The following is a 15,695-nucleotide window of genomic DNA, read 5'->3' as shown; positions in this document are numbered from 1 at the left end:
CAGAAAAAATTATTCATGGAAAGGATTGCCAAGCACTGGAAGAGCTGCCCAGGGCAGTGGTGGAGTCGCCATCCCTGGAGGGGTTTAAAAGATGTGTAGATGTGGCACTTGGGGACCCGGGCCGTGGTGGACTTAGTGCTGGCTCAGTGGTTGGATTTGATGGTCTTAGAGGTCTTTTCCAACCTAAACAATTCTATGATCTGATTCACCAATTAGTGTTACTCTAGCTAGAGAAGAGATTTTTAAAAGGTAGTCAGGAAAAGCTTCTAAAACTATAGACCTGGAAATTCTTGCGTAGGCAATATGCTCATGAGCTGCTGCTTTAGACTTCAGAATTTTCATCAAAATCAAAATCTTCTTGCTGGTATATTAGATGTACTACTAATATCCTTGCTGCTTATCATTCTCATGCTCTGATCATTGGGGAGTTTTGCTATTACATAGAAACAGGTCTTTAAAGGTTTAAAAAGCAAACAAAAAAAACCCCCCAAGCACTGTTTTGTTTGTTTGTTAAAAAAGAAACATTTACTCCCTATATGCAGTCAGTAAATAAAAATGCTTGAGTGCCCTTTTTATGTAAATAGTTCGAATTCTGTAGGTTTTTCAATGAAAATTATGTCTAAATTTTACTGGGAAAGAGATTTATCAGAAGTTTAGAACTTTTGGTTTTATTCTTTCATACTCTGCCAGTTTCCTGTTTTCCTTTTCTTTTTTTATGAGAATATAATTTATAAGATTCAGTGACAGAAAAATTTTGAAATGTACTGCAGCCTGCATGTTTTGGGGAAGATTCTCTGACTTTGTGTGTCATGCTCAACTTAAAAAGAAGAAAAAAAAACCCCTAATATATTTTTATTCTGCTCATACACTGATTAGTGCTTCCATGAATCCAGGTGAACTAAAGTTCAATGCAAATATCTTAATAAAAGGACTGGTATGAACTCTGTTCTGCTCCATTTTTATGACAGGATAATAGGAACTCACTGGAGTAAGCTCAGGATTGTATTTCATTAGGCAGTTGGTAACAAAGCAACGGTATTATTTTCTTTAAAATCTCTATGGTTATCTTAGACATTCTTGAAGATCCTTACTTGGTTTTTACTTTTTGGAGTCCTATATTTACAGGTATATTTGAAGGCATAGTATATCTACTGTACCTTACAAATGGGTTACAAGATACTCAATTTTCAAGGATGGCAATAGGGACTGTTTAAGATTTCTATAATTCTGCCTATTGTTCAGAACTGTTTCCCCTGTCCTTTGCTTTTCCCTTCTCACATGCATCCTTTTAACTGTCCTCCCTAAAAATCATCTTTTTGTCCCCCCTCCTTGTGCCCAGACCCCATCCTTTTGATTTACTTGACCAAAGCAGTCTGTTCCACTTTTCCTGGTTGTCAGAAATAAGAAATCTTCTCTACTGATATTAATGCCATGACATTCCCCTCTGAGGTTCCTGAAAAGATCTGGTAGTTTGCATTGGCTGTTGTTCATCTGCTGTGCTCAGATTTGGCAGAGTCCTCTCACAGAATTAGGAGCCTCTGAGAATTTGGGTTTGGCCTGAATTAGCATGGGTAATGTACAGAAAATCTGAGAGATCTCTAATTTGATGCAGACTTCTGGACATTAACTTGTACTTAGCATCACAAAAATGTGCCCAGGGCCAACTCTTGCTGTGTCTTTTATGGCTGCAAGGGCTGTGACACGACCAAATCTCTTTGGTTTTTTTGGAGAGAGCAGAGAAGTGGAAGTTTGTGCAAGAGAGAGGCCACAGGAGCCTGACTTTCCCCTCGGGAGCAGGGTTAAGACATCTTTGGGGGATCCTGATGTACAGGATCCCTTCTGCAATCACAATCATTTCCCCTGCTGAGGAGGCAGGTTATGAATTGTGGGTCTGTGCTGGCAGAGCAGTTACAGGAGGTGGCAGGAGCAGAAAGTGGGGGCAAGGTCAGAATTTGTCAGTAACATCAATGACGTTTTCCCTTGGTCCTACCTAGAACTTACTTTTGCTTAGTACCACTGAGTAAATTCTCTCATTAATTATTCCTTATAAGTTTTAATTGTTTTTTTTTACATGGTTAGTGCATCATATTTAGTCCTTTGTAATAGTTTTGCATAAAACACAAATGTTCTACAATGCAGAAGCTGGGACAGCTGGGGCTCAAGCATCAGAGTATGGTGTTTGAGTAACTCAAAATCCAACTTTGCTTCATGATGTGCTCATTCACTTAGGCTGTCACATCATGCAGCTCATGAACTGCATTCCTATTTGTTGAAACTTTCATACCAAGTCATCTTGCACAAAGATACCTAAGAAATACTGCTAGGAGAAAAGCTGTCGTACTTAACATGTATTCCTAATGCTTCACTTGGCCTGCAGGTGCTCCTCCAATATTATCATTACTTACAACAGTAATTATCCTGCTTGTGGACAGTATAAAACTTCAAATGTTTAGCAAAGTCCTTCCAATTTTTTGAATGCTTCAGTTTAATCTTCCTTTTTACAGAACACTCCAAACAAAACAATGTCCAGGACCTGAAGAGAAAAAGCACTGAACAGCCCTGCAAACACTGCAAGGTCCCCTCCCTCCACTGAGGCAGCTCATTGCACACCTGGTCTCTATTTTATGACAGTAAAGGGAAAAGAAGAGAGAGACACTGTAACAAAGTATCATCTTTATTTCAATTTCAGTTTTCCCCATTGATAGCCTTTAGTAATTCAATATTTATACTGAAAGATATATTTGATATGGGAAAAAAAGGACTTTTATAATCAAAGAGTTTTCTTTTAATTGCTTCTTCAGAAATATATTTTGATAATAGCACCCGCTCATTACTATACAAACCAGAAAAAGCATTCATTTACTGTGGCATGGGAAGTACTGCCAGTTCTACATGCTCTACATAGTTTCTTTAAAATTTTTACGTTCTTTAGGCCTCAACAAAAACCAAAGCTCCTCTCCCAGGTTTGGTAGCAAACAGACTGTTATTCTCCACTGCTAACCTTTGGCCATCCGTTTGGTAATAAGCTTTTTTTACATTTTTTAGGAAAGTGTTCAGCTTGTCAGTAGGCACCATTGACACAGTGCAGCCACCCCATCCAGCTCCAGTCAGACGTGACCCGATGGCCCCAAATTGCCTAAAACAAAATAACAGGGAAAAAGTCATGTAAAATAAACCAAAAAGGGGTACTTTGTCTTATATAAAATTCATATGGAAAACTCAGATGTGTTTTGAGTATTCCCATGTCATCTGATTTTTCTGAGGTTGCTTGTATACTTGTATACTTGTTGCTTTGTATACTTGCTTGTATGTAACACTACAGCAATTTGCAGTTACCCTTTTGGACCAAAGAAAAGTGCTGACGCTTTAAACTGCAATATAGTCATTTCTGTCAGTTCCAAAAGTCCCCCTGTTTTGTAATGCTTCAACATCAGCTGTTTTTAGGATCACAGCGCAGCTGAGATGAAGAAAGCGGGAGAAGAAAGGAATTGTGTTAGCAACATTCATAAGACATCAGAAGTGAAAACAGAAATACATGACAAAAATAACAAAAGAGGGTTCATAAACTAATTGCACAGGATGTAGTCATGCAAGCCATTTTCTCATGTGGCAAAGACAAATAGCTCTATTCTTCCAGGACAGATCTAAACCATGCTGAAGATTCACAGGCTTCTGCAGGACTGCCGAGCGTGCCAGTCAAGAAAAGGAGAGTTCAGAGACTCTCAAAAAGTCATAGAGTCACTGCACTCTGTATAAATAAACTCACATAAACTACTGTTTATGCTGAATGGACAGAGTTGGGTATCTCTCTTTAGAGGAACCTTACGAACTTAAGACTGACAGCAGTAGAGGTAAAGTAAGAATGTAGTCCCAAAAGAAAAAAATGCTCTTAATGAGGAGTGTGAACAGAAAGAACAATGACAAATAAATGACATCCAAAATATAAACCATTCCCAGCCTCACGATACTGGCCTGCTGGAAATGTCCTAGAGCAAATCCCATGCTGTTCCATTGCAAGACTCAGATGCCTTCTCATCAGAATTTAGAATTATTTTCAATAGGTTGCTTACCTGTGTTCCTGATCTTTACTGCGACTCAGAAAAAGTAGGGAAACACCATGTAATAAGTTACTTTGGGGCTTTTCTAACCTAATGAGAACAGAACCAGTCAGATTTAGAAAACTCATCTGAAATCTTATTCTCGTGGGAGATCTAGTCTGATTTACAAACAAATATTTCGATGTGTTTCCAGTAGCCATGTGCAGAGAGATTCACCAGCCCTAGAATATGTTAGAGGGAGAGACAACATCATGTGATAGCACTGGAAAATGACAGCTCATTCTGAGTGGGCTGTTGTAATTTTTCATGTGTGCATTTTATGCTAAATGAATCTGGTGTAGTGCTGGGTTAGTAGAGGTTTAGGTCATATTTCAAGCAAGTACTTGCATATGTGTTTGATTCTAAACACACATCTCTTCTTGAACAGAAACACTTTCTTCAGTGTGTCTGTGTGGTGCCACCCTTCATATTGACTCGATTTTATGTTCATTCTGTGTTTCCTGTTGGTGTTTTATTTTACTTCTTGTTATTCCTGTAAGCCACTCATTCTCTGATGCAATTTTGGTAGTTTCTAGTCCATGGAGCAACCTCCTAAAATGAGCAGGATCCAATCCAGTCGCAGTTGCAATCAATAAGGAAATTCCCATTGACTTTATAAGGCCCAATCCACTTTTCAGAGTCTGGTAAATCAACTGTCTGTACTCATTTGTTCTGTTACTTCAGTTAGAACTTAGTATTTCAGATGGTGTCTGGCTTTTATTTTGGTAGGCAACTGAAATCCCTTCAGAATTGTTCTAAACCTTTTATTGATTTCATAATTCTCTGTGGTCATGCTCATGCCTCATTTTTACTGAGTCATTTTCAAATACTTAGTTGAAATAAAGCATAAAGTAGACAGAAAATATGCCTGTTGCAGAGCTGAAGTCACTGTGTTTCAAAATACTGTGGCTTAACAGTGTCAAATGTGGTGATAGCAGCCACTTGGGGCTTACTGCTGAGGAACCTGATGGGCAGTGCTGCACCATCTGAAAACTGGGTACCTAATATTACACAGATTCTGGAGTGAGCACCTAATTCTGTGTCTGCAGGAGATGTGGTGCCTGGGAGGCATCTAGGTCAAACACAAGGCAGTTGTCTTTGGAACAGGTCTGAAATTGTCTCATTGAAGTCTTAATCAGTTCAATACTAAGCTGGACCCCTCTGGTAAAGTGGGATTCCTGACCAGACACTCTTCTTGTGCACTGGCATCTAGATGGGTTTTTGAAGAGGAGTCTGAGCAGACAATCTTGTGGATGGGGAGCTCACCCACGCAGTGGGAGCTGTGGGTTTCATGTGTGGGAAAGGCCCTGTGTGTTGCTGGGCTGGGCTGCAGTGCCAGGACATGGAATGCAGGGAGAGATGGAGCACACAAGGAGGAGAGAGAACGTGGCTGGAGTCTGGGGCTGGGGGCACTCAACCCCCAGTCTCAGGTTCTGGCCTTTGCTTCTGGAAGCCTTTATGTATCTTGTTCCAGTCTTCATTGGATACAAAGAGAATTAGCTTTGGGGGCATAAATGAGAGTAAAAATATGAGTACTGCAGCAAAGGAAAGAAGAATAAAAGAATAAAGGAAAGGAGTAAAAATAGAAATCTCATAGTTTGGTATATGGAGACAGTAGGCAAGACATGACAGTAGTCCATTTTAAAAACAATTGTGGTGTTAAGAGGTGAAAAAAACCCGAACAATATTGTTAACTTGAAATACTTAAAGTTATGAAGTGGTTTTTCAGAAAGCGTGGCATTAACATGGTAATATTTTAATATATAAATGGGGGGATTGTACTTAGTCTGGTTTGTAGTAGTTTGCATTTGAATAGCATCTTTAAGCCTTTCTGGCTTTGTTGAAATTTCAAATTATGCCATGATTGCAGGCTTTGCAGCTTTAAGAAAATCACCAGTGGTAATGGTAAGAGTCTTGACAAAATGCAGAATCGTCCTGGCTACCATAATGCACCTGCACATAATGTATAATCTCTATCTTTTAAAAGTGGTCAGAGAGGATTCAGCTGTCTGCCATGTAAAAGGCATGGCTGGGAGCACAAAGGTTACCAGGATTTATAGCACCAAAAGATGGAGAATGAGAGAGTGAACGTGAGTTATGTGCAACACTAAGGACAGAGATTTTCAACAGTACGTAACTTACTCAGGAGCTCACATCCAATTTTTTGTCCCTAAATTGCTTAGTAAGTCTGCTGTGTTACCTGCTTTAAAAGACCAACAGGTAAACCAGCAACTAACTACATGAGGTAGGTTACAGAAAGTACAAGTCTTCGGTCTTTGCAAAATGAAAAAAAACAACTGACCAACTCGTGGTTACAGTTTTCAGCACTACAAACCACAGCAAGTATGGATCCCTTTCTTTCTTGGCAGAGGTTATACAGTAAAACATAAAGATCTAGGCAAAACAGAAAACATCTGGATATGCAGATTATTCTTCACAGTTTAAACCTTGTAAGGAGAGAGCAGCAATGGACTCAGGCAATTCTGTGGAATGTATTTTTGGAAAGTCTTTTGAAAGTTACAGGGCAGCTGTATATCATCGTAAGTAAAGAATGTAATTTATGTAGTTCCCAGCCATTTCTCTAATCACATCAGCCAAGTCTTCCTAGAGTGACTAGTGATTTTATGTCCTTTAGGTTTTTTAATGTACAACTTGAGAAAAGTTATGACTTTTTTTCCCAGAATTAGATGCTGGCTTAAGCTGCATTCATCCAGAATAGCAATGCACTTTTAGAAATCTAATTACTGAATCAGAAAAAGATTTAATACTAAACTTCTAGAGCAAAAAGATGCATTTCTTAGGAAATACTCTCAATGGGACAAGACTGTAAAGAATAATGAACAATTTACTTCTCTACAAAGAATACAATTTAAAAAAACCAGATTAAATAATTTTAATATATTAACGTGAAATCATTTCACGTGAATGACACTCCACTGTGGTACTTAGCTCTGCCCATCATATTCTGTGGGCTCTTCTGCTGGTGAATCAGAAATCTGATGTAATGTGGGCACACACACCACTTTTTTCCTTTACTATTTGTATTTCGCTCCCTGGAACTGAAATACTCTGACGAGTTTTAATTTAATTTAGAAAAATCCTAACGGCTGCTTTCCTTTTGGTGCTGTGGCTGTGCTCCTGCCTGGCAGCCAGTGTCCCCCTGCCTGAGCCGGCTGGAGCTGCATCACCATGGAAGCACAGAGCTCAGCACAAATAGGGAACACAATTTCCATGCCTGTGCTGAGCTTCCACTGCCAGAGGCTGTGGCTGCCATCCTTGCTGGTTTACTGGAACGTGGCACAGGTAACTCCACGCTGCAGAGCAGATCTGGCCAGTTTGTACTTGCTTGTTTTTCCCTGCACAGGGCAGGACGCTTTCCTCCCAGCTTTTCTGAGAACAGGCCCTGTCAGAATGGGCTCCTCAGGTCTGCCAAGTGCAGTCACTGGATGCCACTGATGGAGGCATCAGCTCCAGGCAGTTACTGTACCTAAAAGCAATGCAGATGTTAAGTTTTAAGGCTCTTGCCCTGTCAGTGGTGTCTCAGAATGGGCAGTGCTGATGCCTTGCACCAGATCAAGGCTTCGTTGCCTAAGATTTTTGACAATTCAGTAGAGCTCAGTTTCTGTCTTCAGCTGCCCCTGGAGATAGTTCTCCCTTCTCACACACAGATCAGTGGCTCCCTTTGAGCAGCTGGGATAACTCTGGTGGAACTGCCCTGCTGAGTGACTGTCACAGCTTATTGTATGATGTGATCACTGTGTGATACAATAAACTGAACACAGCCCGTGAGCTACACCCTGGATTGGCTCCTAAGAGAAGAATCAAAACTTTTTCTGCTCAACTGCTATCAGTCTGTCCAGTAGCTATCAGGCTGCTTTGTGTTTTAGCACAAAACAGCACGTGTATCCCATATGCAAAATAATCTGTCAATGTCCAGAAGTCTTCTGCTCAGTTTTTAAGTTTGTAGCTTTCTGCCTCGAAGGCCATTCCATCTTGTCTGCAAAAGAAATCAGACTCACCTAAATAATCATCTGGTTTGTACTCTGTTGATTTACAAACCTCATAAATGGGTACTGCAACTTAAAAAATCCATGAGTGCAGAAGTAAAAAGGCATATGGTAAATTGCATGCTCGTAAAATTCGTATTTTCATTCTAAGCCAGACTTATTTCTCAGTTAATTTTAAAAAAAGCTGATAAAGGTGGTAAGGTATTAATTATTTAATTTTTTTTGGCTTCAAATTGAAACAATTTATTTTCTTCAAGACTGAAAAGATGTAAGAGATATTTGCTTCTACAAGACAGTGAAACATTTCTTGACCTCAGGCCTGCAAACACTTGTGTCACCTTCCATTTCCCTTCTGGCAGGGCAGTAATGCTCTGGCTTAGGGCAGAGTTCCCCCAAACTAAGCACACCCTTCTCCAAAGAGAAGCAGGAACAATTAGGGGCAGAATCAGGAAGGTGGCATCATCAGGAGCCGTTATGGGACTGTGGGAAGCAGGTGGGACAGGGTGGCTGGGGCAGAGGCAGGGATGGAGTAGAGATGGGACAGCCCAGGTGGGCAACTGTTTTTTTCCCCCAGCCACTGTTAAAATGATCACCAACCACTGAATTCCTTCTAGAGGCACTGAATTTAGTTCAAAGTCAGCATAAGATGTCTGTCCCACGATTAAATGTACCAGAAAAACAGAAGTTAAGGACTGAAATGTGTACATTGTTTCATGCTGACCCCGTGGTAGGGATGAAATGCTATGCACGATGTGCTTGTTTTTACTTTGTGTATTAACACATGATTGTACCAGATCTCATTGTCCCCTGTAGCTGAGTCATGGAAACAACAGCCTGATACCATAACAACCTGTGTGTGGGAGAAGAGAAGGGACAAAATGGCACTCAGGGAATGCGCTTTGGAATTGAGATTGTTTCCTCGTGACCAAAATGAGTTAGGAAGGAGTCCCAGCAGAAAGAATACTGCTAGGGCAGAGATGGAGACTTAATTGTACGTGGAAAGCTCAGACAGCACAGAGAGAAGCAGAGTGTCAGCCCCTGTAACAGTTAACACACTCATTTTTGAAATGGTGAAATGCTGTCCAACCTATCTGATACTCTGGACAACTTAGTTTTTAGTTGAAAAAATGCAAATAGCACTTGACTACATTTCATTATAATTGCAAGACAACCTAAGACAGTAAAACAGCTTGCTTATGCCCTGGAACTCCTGTGGCAGCAGTACTGAAATAGTTAAAAAAACATGAAAAAGGTAGATTTAGATTAGATATTGGAAAGAAATTCTTTCCTATAAGAGCCACGAGGCACTGGCACAGGTTGCCCAGAGAAACTGTGGATGCCCCATCCCTGGAATTGTCCAAGACCAGGCTGGATGGGGCTCTGAGAAACCTGGCCTGGTGCAAGGTGCCCCATGGCAGGGGAGTTGGAATGCGACGATGTTTAAGGTCCCTTCCAATCCAAATTGTTCTATGATGCTATAATTATAAAAGGTACAGAAAAAGTAACAGTTCAAATAGAACAAGTAACATGACGTTTTAAGAAAACCACTTTTGACTTCTTCTACAAGTTACAAAAGAGTAGCCAACAGTCTCACGTAACACTTGTGACGATGAGTCAGTCCAAAAGCAAAATCTGTAATAAAGCCATAAACCGTAGCTTTCATCTGAAAGTATTACAGATGTCAGCAGGGAAACAATTGACCATGTAATGTCCCTGCAGGAGATTAATTTTGTAATAAGAGACAAGAATACTTTCATTTTAAGATTGCAATAGCCAAGGATGTCATATTTTCTCCTCAATTCGAACCGTATTTTCCACAGACGGTTATTCTTCCTTGTGGTCAGAACTTACAGGCAGATGTCGACCAGCCGGTCCAGTTCAGGACAGCTGCACTCATACATCTCCCTGCAGCTGATATGGCTCTGCTTCATTAATTCTCCCAGCAGCTGGAGTGCATTGGCAGGTGCTTCACTGCAAATCTTCTTGAATTCCAGCACTCTGGCAGCCTCACTGTACACGTGCTTTGCACGCTGGTGTAACTTAAAGGTGGAAACTACACAAAAAGAAAGCTGCATTACTATTCATTACAAAAAGAACATACAAAACCATAACAGAATTGTGGCTTTTTAGCAATTCATCCTTTATATGAGAACTCTCTAAAAAAGTCTAAACTCTCTAGAAGTCTTCTGCAAAAGCTCACCTACATCTTCTTTAAAAGCCCTAATAAAAAATAACGTTTAGAGTTTATCAAAATGCAATGTACACATCTTTTTTCATTTTGACAACTTCATGCACATGCTGTGTTTATTTTCTGTGCCGCTGAACGGGCTTGGTTTCTCCTCTGACTTTGCAGGAGCAAGGCAGAAGCGCAAGGGTTGGCAGCAACAGCATTAGGGCATTAATCTAAAGCTTCCAGGTTTTCAATAGCAGCAGAACAGAGGCAGAAGAACACCTGGAGGGTCCCCAGTGCCCTGCAGGCAGCTGTCAGCCAGCAGCTGCTAGCCCAGGGCCTTGTGCGTGGCTGCTCCAGGCCAAATCTGCATCAATTATGGAACTGTGCAGATGGACCTTTGCTTGAAAAAAAACCAACCACCAAACCACAAAAAACACCACCCAGGTTTTTCTTTTTTTTTTTTTTTTTTTCTTTTCTCAACAATGCAGGCTCACTGTGACTGTAAATAATACTGGAATAAAGGTACAGGGAAGAGAACAGGTGCTTTCACTTTGGTTTTCAGGGGTTATTTTTGGTATAGGTTACTTGCCAAAGCATTAGTGCTGCCTGTGTGGATGTGAAGAGATGCCAAGCCCAGACAGGTACTGATTAGTACTGACCTACTAAGATCACACACTAGTGCAAAGATTTTGGCTAAACTTTTTCTATTGTGCCATAAAAAATCAATTCCCCTGGGAATGGTCGGGGGGTGCCCAAACCTGTGTGGCCATCAGGGTAGAGACCTCCATCAAGCCTGAATAATGGGGCATAAAAAGGAAGGAGATGGCTGTGGTTAAAGACTCCACAAGCCACCCATATTTACAGGAAGGTTTGGTTTGCAACTAATATCTGAGACTTGAACTGCTGTTCCCAAGCTTGTGCTGTAGTTTATTGTTTTCCTCTCCCAATATAGTTCTGTTTGCTTTAATACCATGGCTACTATTTAGGAAGTATTGTTCACCAGAAGCATGCCTGACATAATTTAATTTATGACTAAATTGGCTTGCTTGAGCTCTTTGGGTGGTAAATATTAATGGACTTTAACCTCTATATGGAGCACCTACTGCACTACATTTCCTTATTTTAGCACAGCAAAGCCTAGTTAGAGCACTTCATCTTCTTTCTGCGTGTAAATTCTCCTTTAGAGTGAGGTTTCTCTCTCTATTCAACTCCTGATCTCTCTTGCTTTCTAAAATGGCTGATAAAACACTCAGAGGTAAAAGGAGAAGCAAGATCAGCCCTGTATTTAAAATAGAACTTGCTGTCTGACCCAGACCCACAGGGTTCCTACTTGGCTGTTCTATGGAGACTGCCAAGTTCTGGAGCCTCTTCTGACACTTTCAGCAATCTACATTTGCAAATATATGTAGACATCTTCCTTGAAAGACTGGAAATAAAATTAGGTCCAGTATGAAGTCTCTCATATTGTACACTCCAGACAGCAACCCTTACAGACTAAAACTTCATCAGCACCTCTATAATGCCTTTTTATTTCTCCAGAGTATTTCACAACTGTAGATGCTGAAAATAGTGCTGAGACACAAGTAGTCTAAAATGAGACAGAAACATTTAACATAGCAATGTTCTGCTACTGCTGATACTGCTTCTGCTCCTATTTATTTTGTAATTCAATACAGCCTGCTACTGAGAAACCCTGTGCTGTTTGTCTTGTGAACAGGCCTTCTGAAAGCATTTCAAACTAGGACAGAAATGAGAAAATTGGGTGCCCCCCAGAAACATGGACTTGAGAATATCACACAGGAAGAGCATATTTTGGTTTCTGATTTTGTTGCTGCTGGAGTTAGTTTCACTGTGTTTTGCAAAGTGGTGCCTCAGTACTTTTGAATGCTGAAGAAAGGCAGCTTGGCCTGTTTTTAAGGATGGTTTCTCTTTAAATATTCTTTTCTTATGAAGCATTGTTTGAGAGCAAGGAGATTTCTAAATGTGCATTCGTTTAGGGAATATCTAAAGTTGCGTGAGAGATTGCCATAGCTCACCCTCTCTTGTAAATCACCATCGAACAGTAGTAACCCAAAGAATGAACTGAAAACATGTCTGGTTTCAATTGTCGGGCCACAGACTTGCCAAAGGCTGTGATTGATTCGGAGACCACCCTTTGGTAGAGCAATGCTCTACTGGCCAGATTACCTTCAAACCTCTGGGGCTGTGTTGTGCTCGCCATGGTAGGAATTGGCACCCAGAATGGGTGCTCGGCTCTGGCTGCCAGCCAGGGGCCCTGAGCTGTGTCCTGGGCAGTGCTGGCTCCCAGGAGAGCCTCTCGGTGGAGGGGGAATTTGCTACCTTGCTCCAGCCTCCTCTCACTGGGAGCAGGCTCCTGGCAGGCAGCAGACAGTGGCTGTGTGCTATCTGCTGGCTCCTTTGGGGACCTTTACCAAATTAGTATCGGTTAAAGGTTGGGATCCTGACATTAGCTATTGGTCTGTTATGGGCAGCATTTTATTTCCAAAAAATTATGTTTGTGTTTAACAATTTTTGTTACAGCTTGCTTTTCTTCTCAGGCAAAATTATCTTCAGGGCAGCAAACAGCTTGGTACTCTCTTAAGTCTTATTCTAAAATAATGGAATGATTCATATATTTTCAGCTTTCAACACAAAACACAGCCTCTGATAATACAGAAACCTTCTTGTATCTCTTCTGTTTGGATGGGTAGTCCAAACAAACCCTCTCCACCTAACTGAAGATAGAATACAGATGATATTTCCAAAAGTTACATCTATATTGGAATCTGTTTGCTACATCACAGCTTGTATATTGGCTCTGCCAATTTCCTAAGCCATGCTCTGTCACAGTTAAAAGAAACAAAACCAGAGGGTCCACACCTGATTAGTTTATATCTGAGCCAAGGCTGGAGTGCTCTGAAAGAGGAAAAGATAAAGCCCTCAAAGAAACCCTTGCAGGGCTGCACAGAGCTGGGTTACATGGTCTCACCCTCTGTGGTGCTCAAAGGAGAGCATAAAAAGCAGGGTTTAGGGAACCAATGCCAGATTCTTAAATCTGTGGATCCTTAAATCTACTATAATGTATGGAATTAGGTAATTAATTCGACTGAAAATGTAAATATACTTTCCTAATCCACTAAACTATAATAAAGGCCTGGTTTCTCCCACTTCAACTTACTTCTGAGTTCTCTGAGCTTTGCTCCTGCAGAGGATTTCTGTTAGGTCACCCATGAACTGGTACATTCAAACCACTTACAAACCACTAAATGCCCTTGAAAGAATGGTGCCACTTTCCAGGGCACTAATAGATTGCACTGCAGCAAGAACCTGCAAGAACCTTCCAAGTTGCTGTGACCCAGCAGATTAATGTTAATGAAAGCTTGTCCAAAATCCATATAAAATCTCTAAACAAACAAAAATCTGGGCTATTACTCCCAAATAATTGTGGGTTAACTAAATATAACAGAAACGTTTACTGTGGATTTTCAACTGTATGGTCATATTTTTAATTTTAGCTTTACAAAAATTGTGCAAACCTGTCCAGTCCATTTAAAGGATATTTTTTTTTCCTGTATAAGTAAACGTTGTGGCTTCTCAGCAACTCATATTATTTCTTACAACTTCAACTTCAGCAGATTCCTTTCTTTAGAGGCTTCCTGCACAATTCTATCTGACCTTTAGCTAAACACCAACCTCTCCAGGCTATATATTTTTTTCTAGTTGCTTTGGCAGCTTCTAAAGATACATTTCACTGTAGATTAATGAGCTGCACATGGCTGATGGGACTGTTAGAAATTTACAACCGGAAAAGCTCACGGACGCGCAATCGTGTAGGGGACAGTTTCTAGCACCATTACCCACGTGGAATAGTGCCCTTCTCTGTTAGGCATCCTGCTGATTGAACATGATGAGGTTGAAGGTTTCTGGCTCATAATGTATATAAGAAAATGCTGCCAGATGGCTTTAATTTGAGCCAGATTGTGAACCCCTTACTTGAAGTGGGGAACAGTTACTCTCCTGGGACTGCTCAAGTAACTGTTTGCAATCTGGCTCTGAAAGTAAACCAGGGGACGAGTCACCGCTGGATTCGGTGACACATTTAGCAGACACCTGTTTTGAGATTGTGATAACTACTGGTTTAAAGTGATTTTTCCTCCAGAGGAATGATGGCTTTAACAAGGCTTTTGCAACTAACCTAGACTCTTCAGTGTCTGTGCCTACCTGTGGCACACCCCAAAAGCCTCCATCCTCCAGGTATGGGATCTGCCTGGAGCAGCCACATGTCTGTTTGTTTGGTATGTCCCAAAATTTCTCCATGACATGGATCAGGGTGAGGCTGAACTAGGAACCTGGACCCTTGAACTGGAAAGTGCTCTCAGGTCTATCGGTTTGGAGGTGTAACTTCTGGTCACACAGGGCATCTACTGATGCACAGAGAGAGCTTTTTGTACCCCAGAGCCGCCTGACAAAACACCCAAGACCCCCCTCACCCACACCTGCCTACACCTACACCTACAGTGCAGGGAGTGTGGAAGCTGCTCCTGCACTGAGATCACCATCAACGCCCATGAGCGGCTGTTCAAGCACCACTCGTGGATTCGCAGCACAGATTTACAATTCTCTTTCCAGGGGACAAACAGGAGTTAAACAGCCAAATCCACACAGCAAATGGATGCCTGCTTGTCCCATAGTGACTTCATTTTCAGGTTTAAATTTCAGAATTAGATTAAAATTTTATACATGAAAAGGAAAAATGGGTTTAAAAAATACCTCATTTAAGAAGAAAAAACATTTCATGGTTAAAGGAATACATGTTTTACAGGAGAATATCCTTTTGTGGTGAAGCTTATAAATACTTAATGTCCCACAATCACCACACACTACATGTTCTGTGAAGCACTCGAGTCCAAGCCAAAATTATGGCACAATGCATCTTAGAAAGTAATAAATATTATTTTTCTAGAGATGTTCAGAAGCCACAAGTGCAATCCGTGTGTAAACATTTGCAAGGGAGCTTTAAACTCAGGATTTTGAGTTGGCCAAGGAACAACTGCAAGAAGTTTAGAGAGGCTTTATAAACCATCTGTACTTCTCCAAACGTGGGGAACGAATGGACTGTGCAGTGGGGAACTGCAGAAATCCTTGAGTAATCGCCTGTAAAAGGGATGCAGAGTGGCTGTGTGCTTCCAGACCTGGCCTGGGACTTGACCAAAGCCAGTCCATACCATGTTCCTTTGAGATTTGGAGTTTTTATCTGGTCATCCTTACACACTGATAAAACTTCATGTAAGTATACAGTACAGTCACTGGAGGAGTAGAGGAGGGGAAGCTAGACTTAGGGCTAAACCAGTATGTACAGAGCACTTTTAGGTCCTTAACCATGAGACACAATGCCAGTACAAAATAATATTTGTAATG

At 41.0% G+C, this 15,695-nt stretch overlaps 1 protein-coding gene across 1 annotated transcript in view; it reads right to left on the bottom strand.

Annotated features, from left to right (window-relative positions):
- Window positions 1-2,658: 2,658 nt before the first annotated feature.
- GALK2 (galactokinase 2) overlaps window positions 2,659-15,695 on the bottom strand; it is a 46,986-nt gene continuing 33,949 nt past the window's right edge. The window contains exons 9-10 of the mRNA XM_048318036.1: window positions 9,956-10,157; window positions 2,659-3,136 (exon numbers count right to left, since the gene is read on the bottom strand). Of these exons, the coding sequence (XP_048173993.1) occupies window positions 2,929-3,136; window positions 9,956-10,157 (410 nt within the window). The 3' untranslated portion in view covers window positions 2,659-2,928. The remainder of the gene's footprint in view (window positions 3,137-9,955; window positions 10,158-15,695) is intronic.

The sequence above is a fragment of the Corvus hawaiiensis genome, chromosome 13, assembly GCF_020740725.1.
Source record: "Corvus hawaiiensis isolate bCorHaw1 chromosome 13, bCorHaw1.pri.cur, whole genome shotgun sequence".
Lineage (NCBI taxonomy): Eukaryota > Metazoa > Chordata > Aves > Passeriformes > Corvidae > Corvus > Corvus hawaiiensis.
This window is presented reverse-complemented; position numbering and strand designations above follow the sequence as displayed.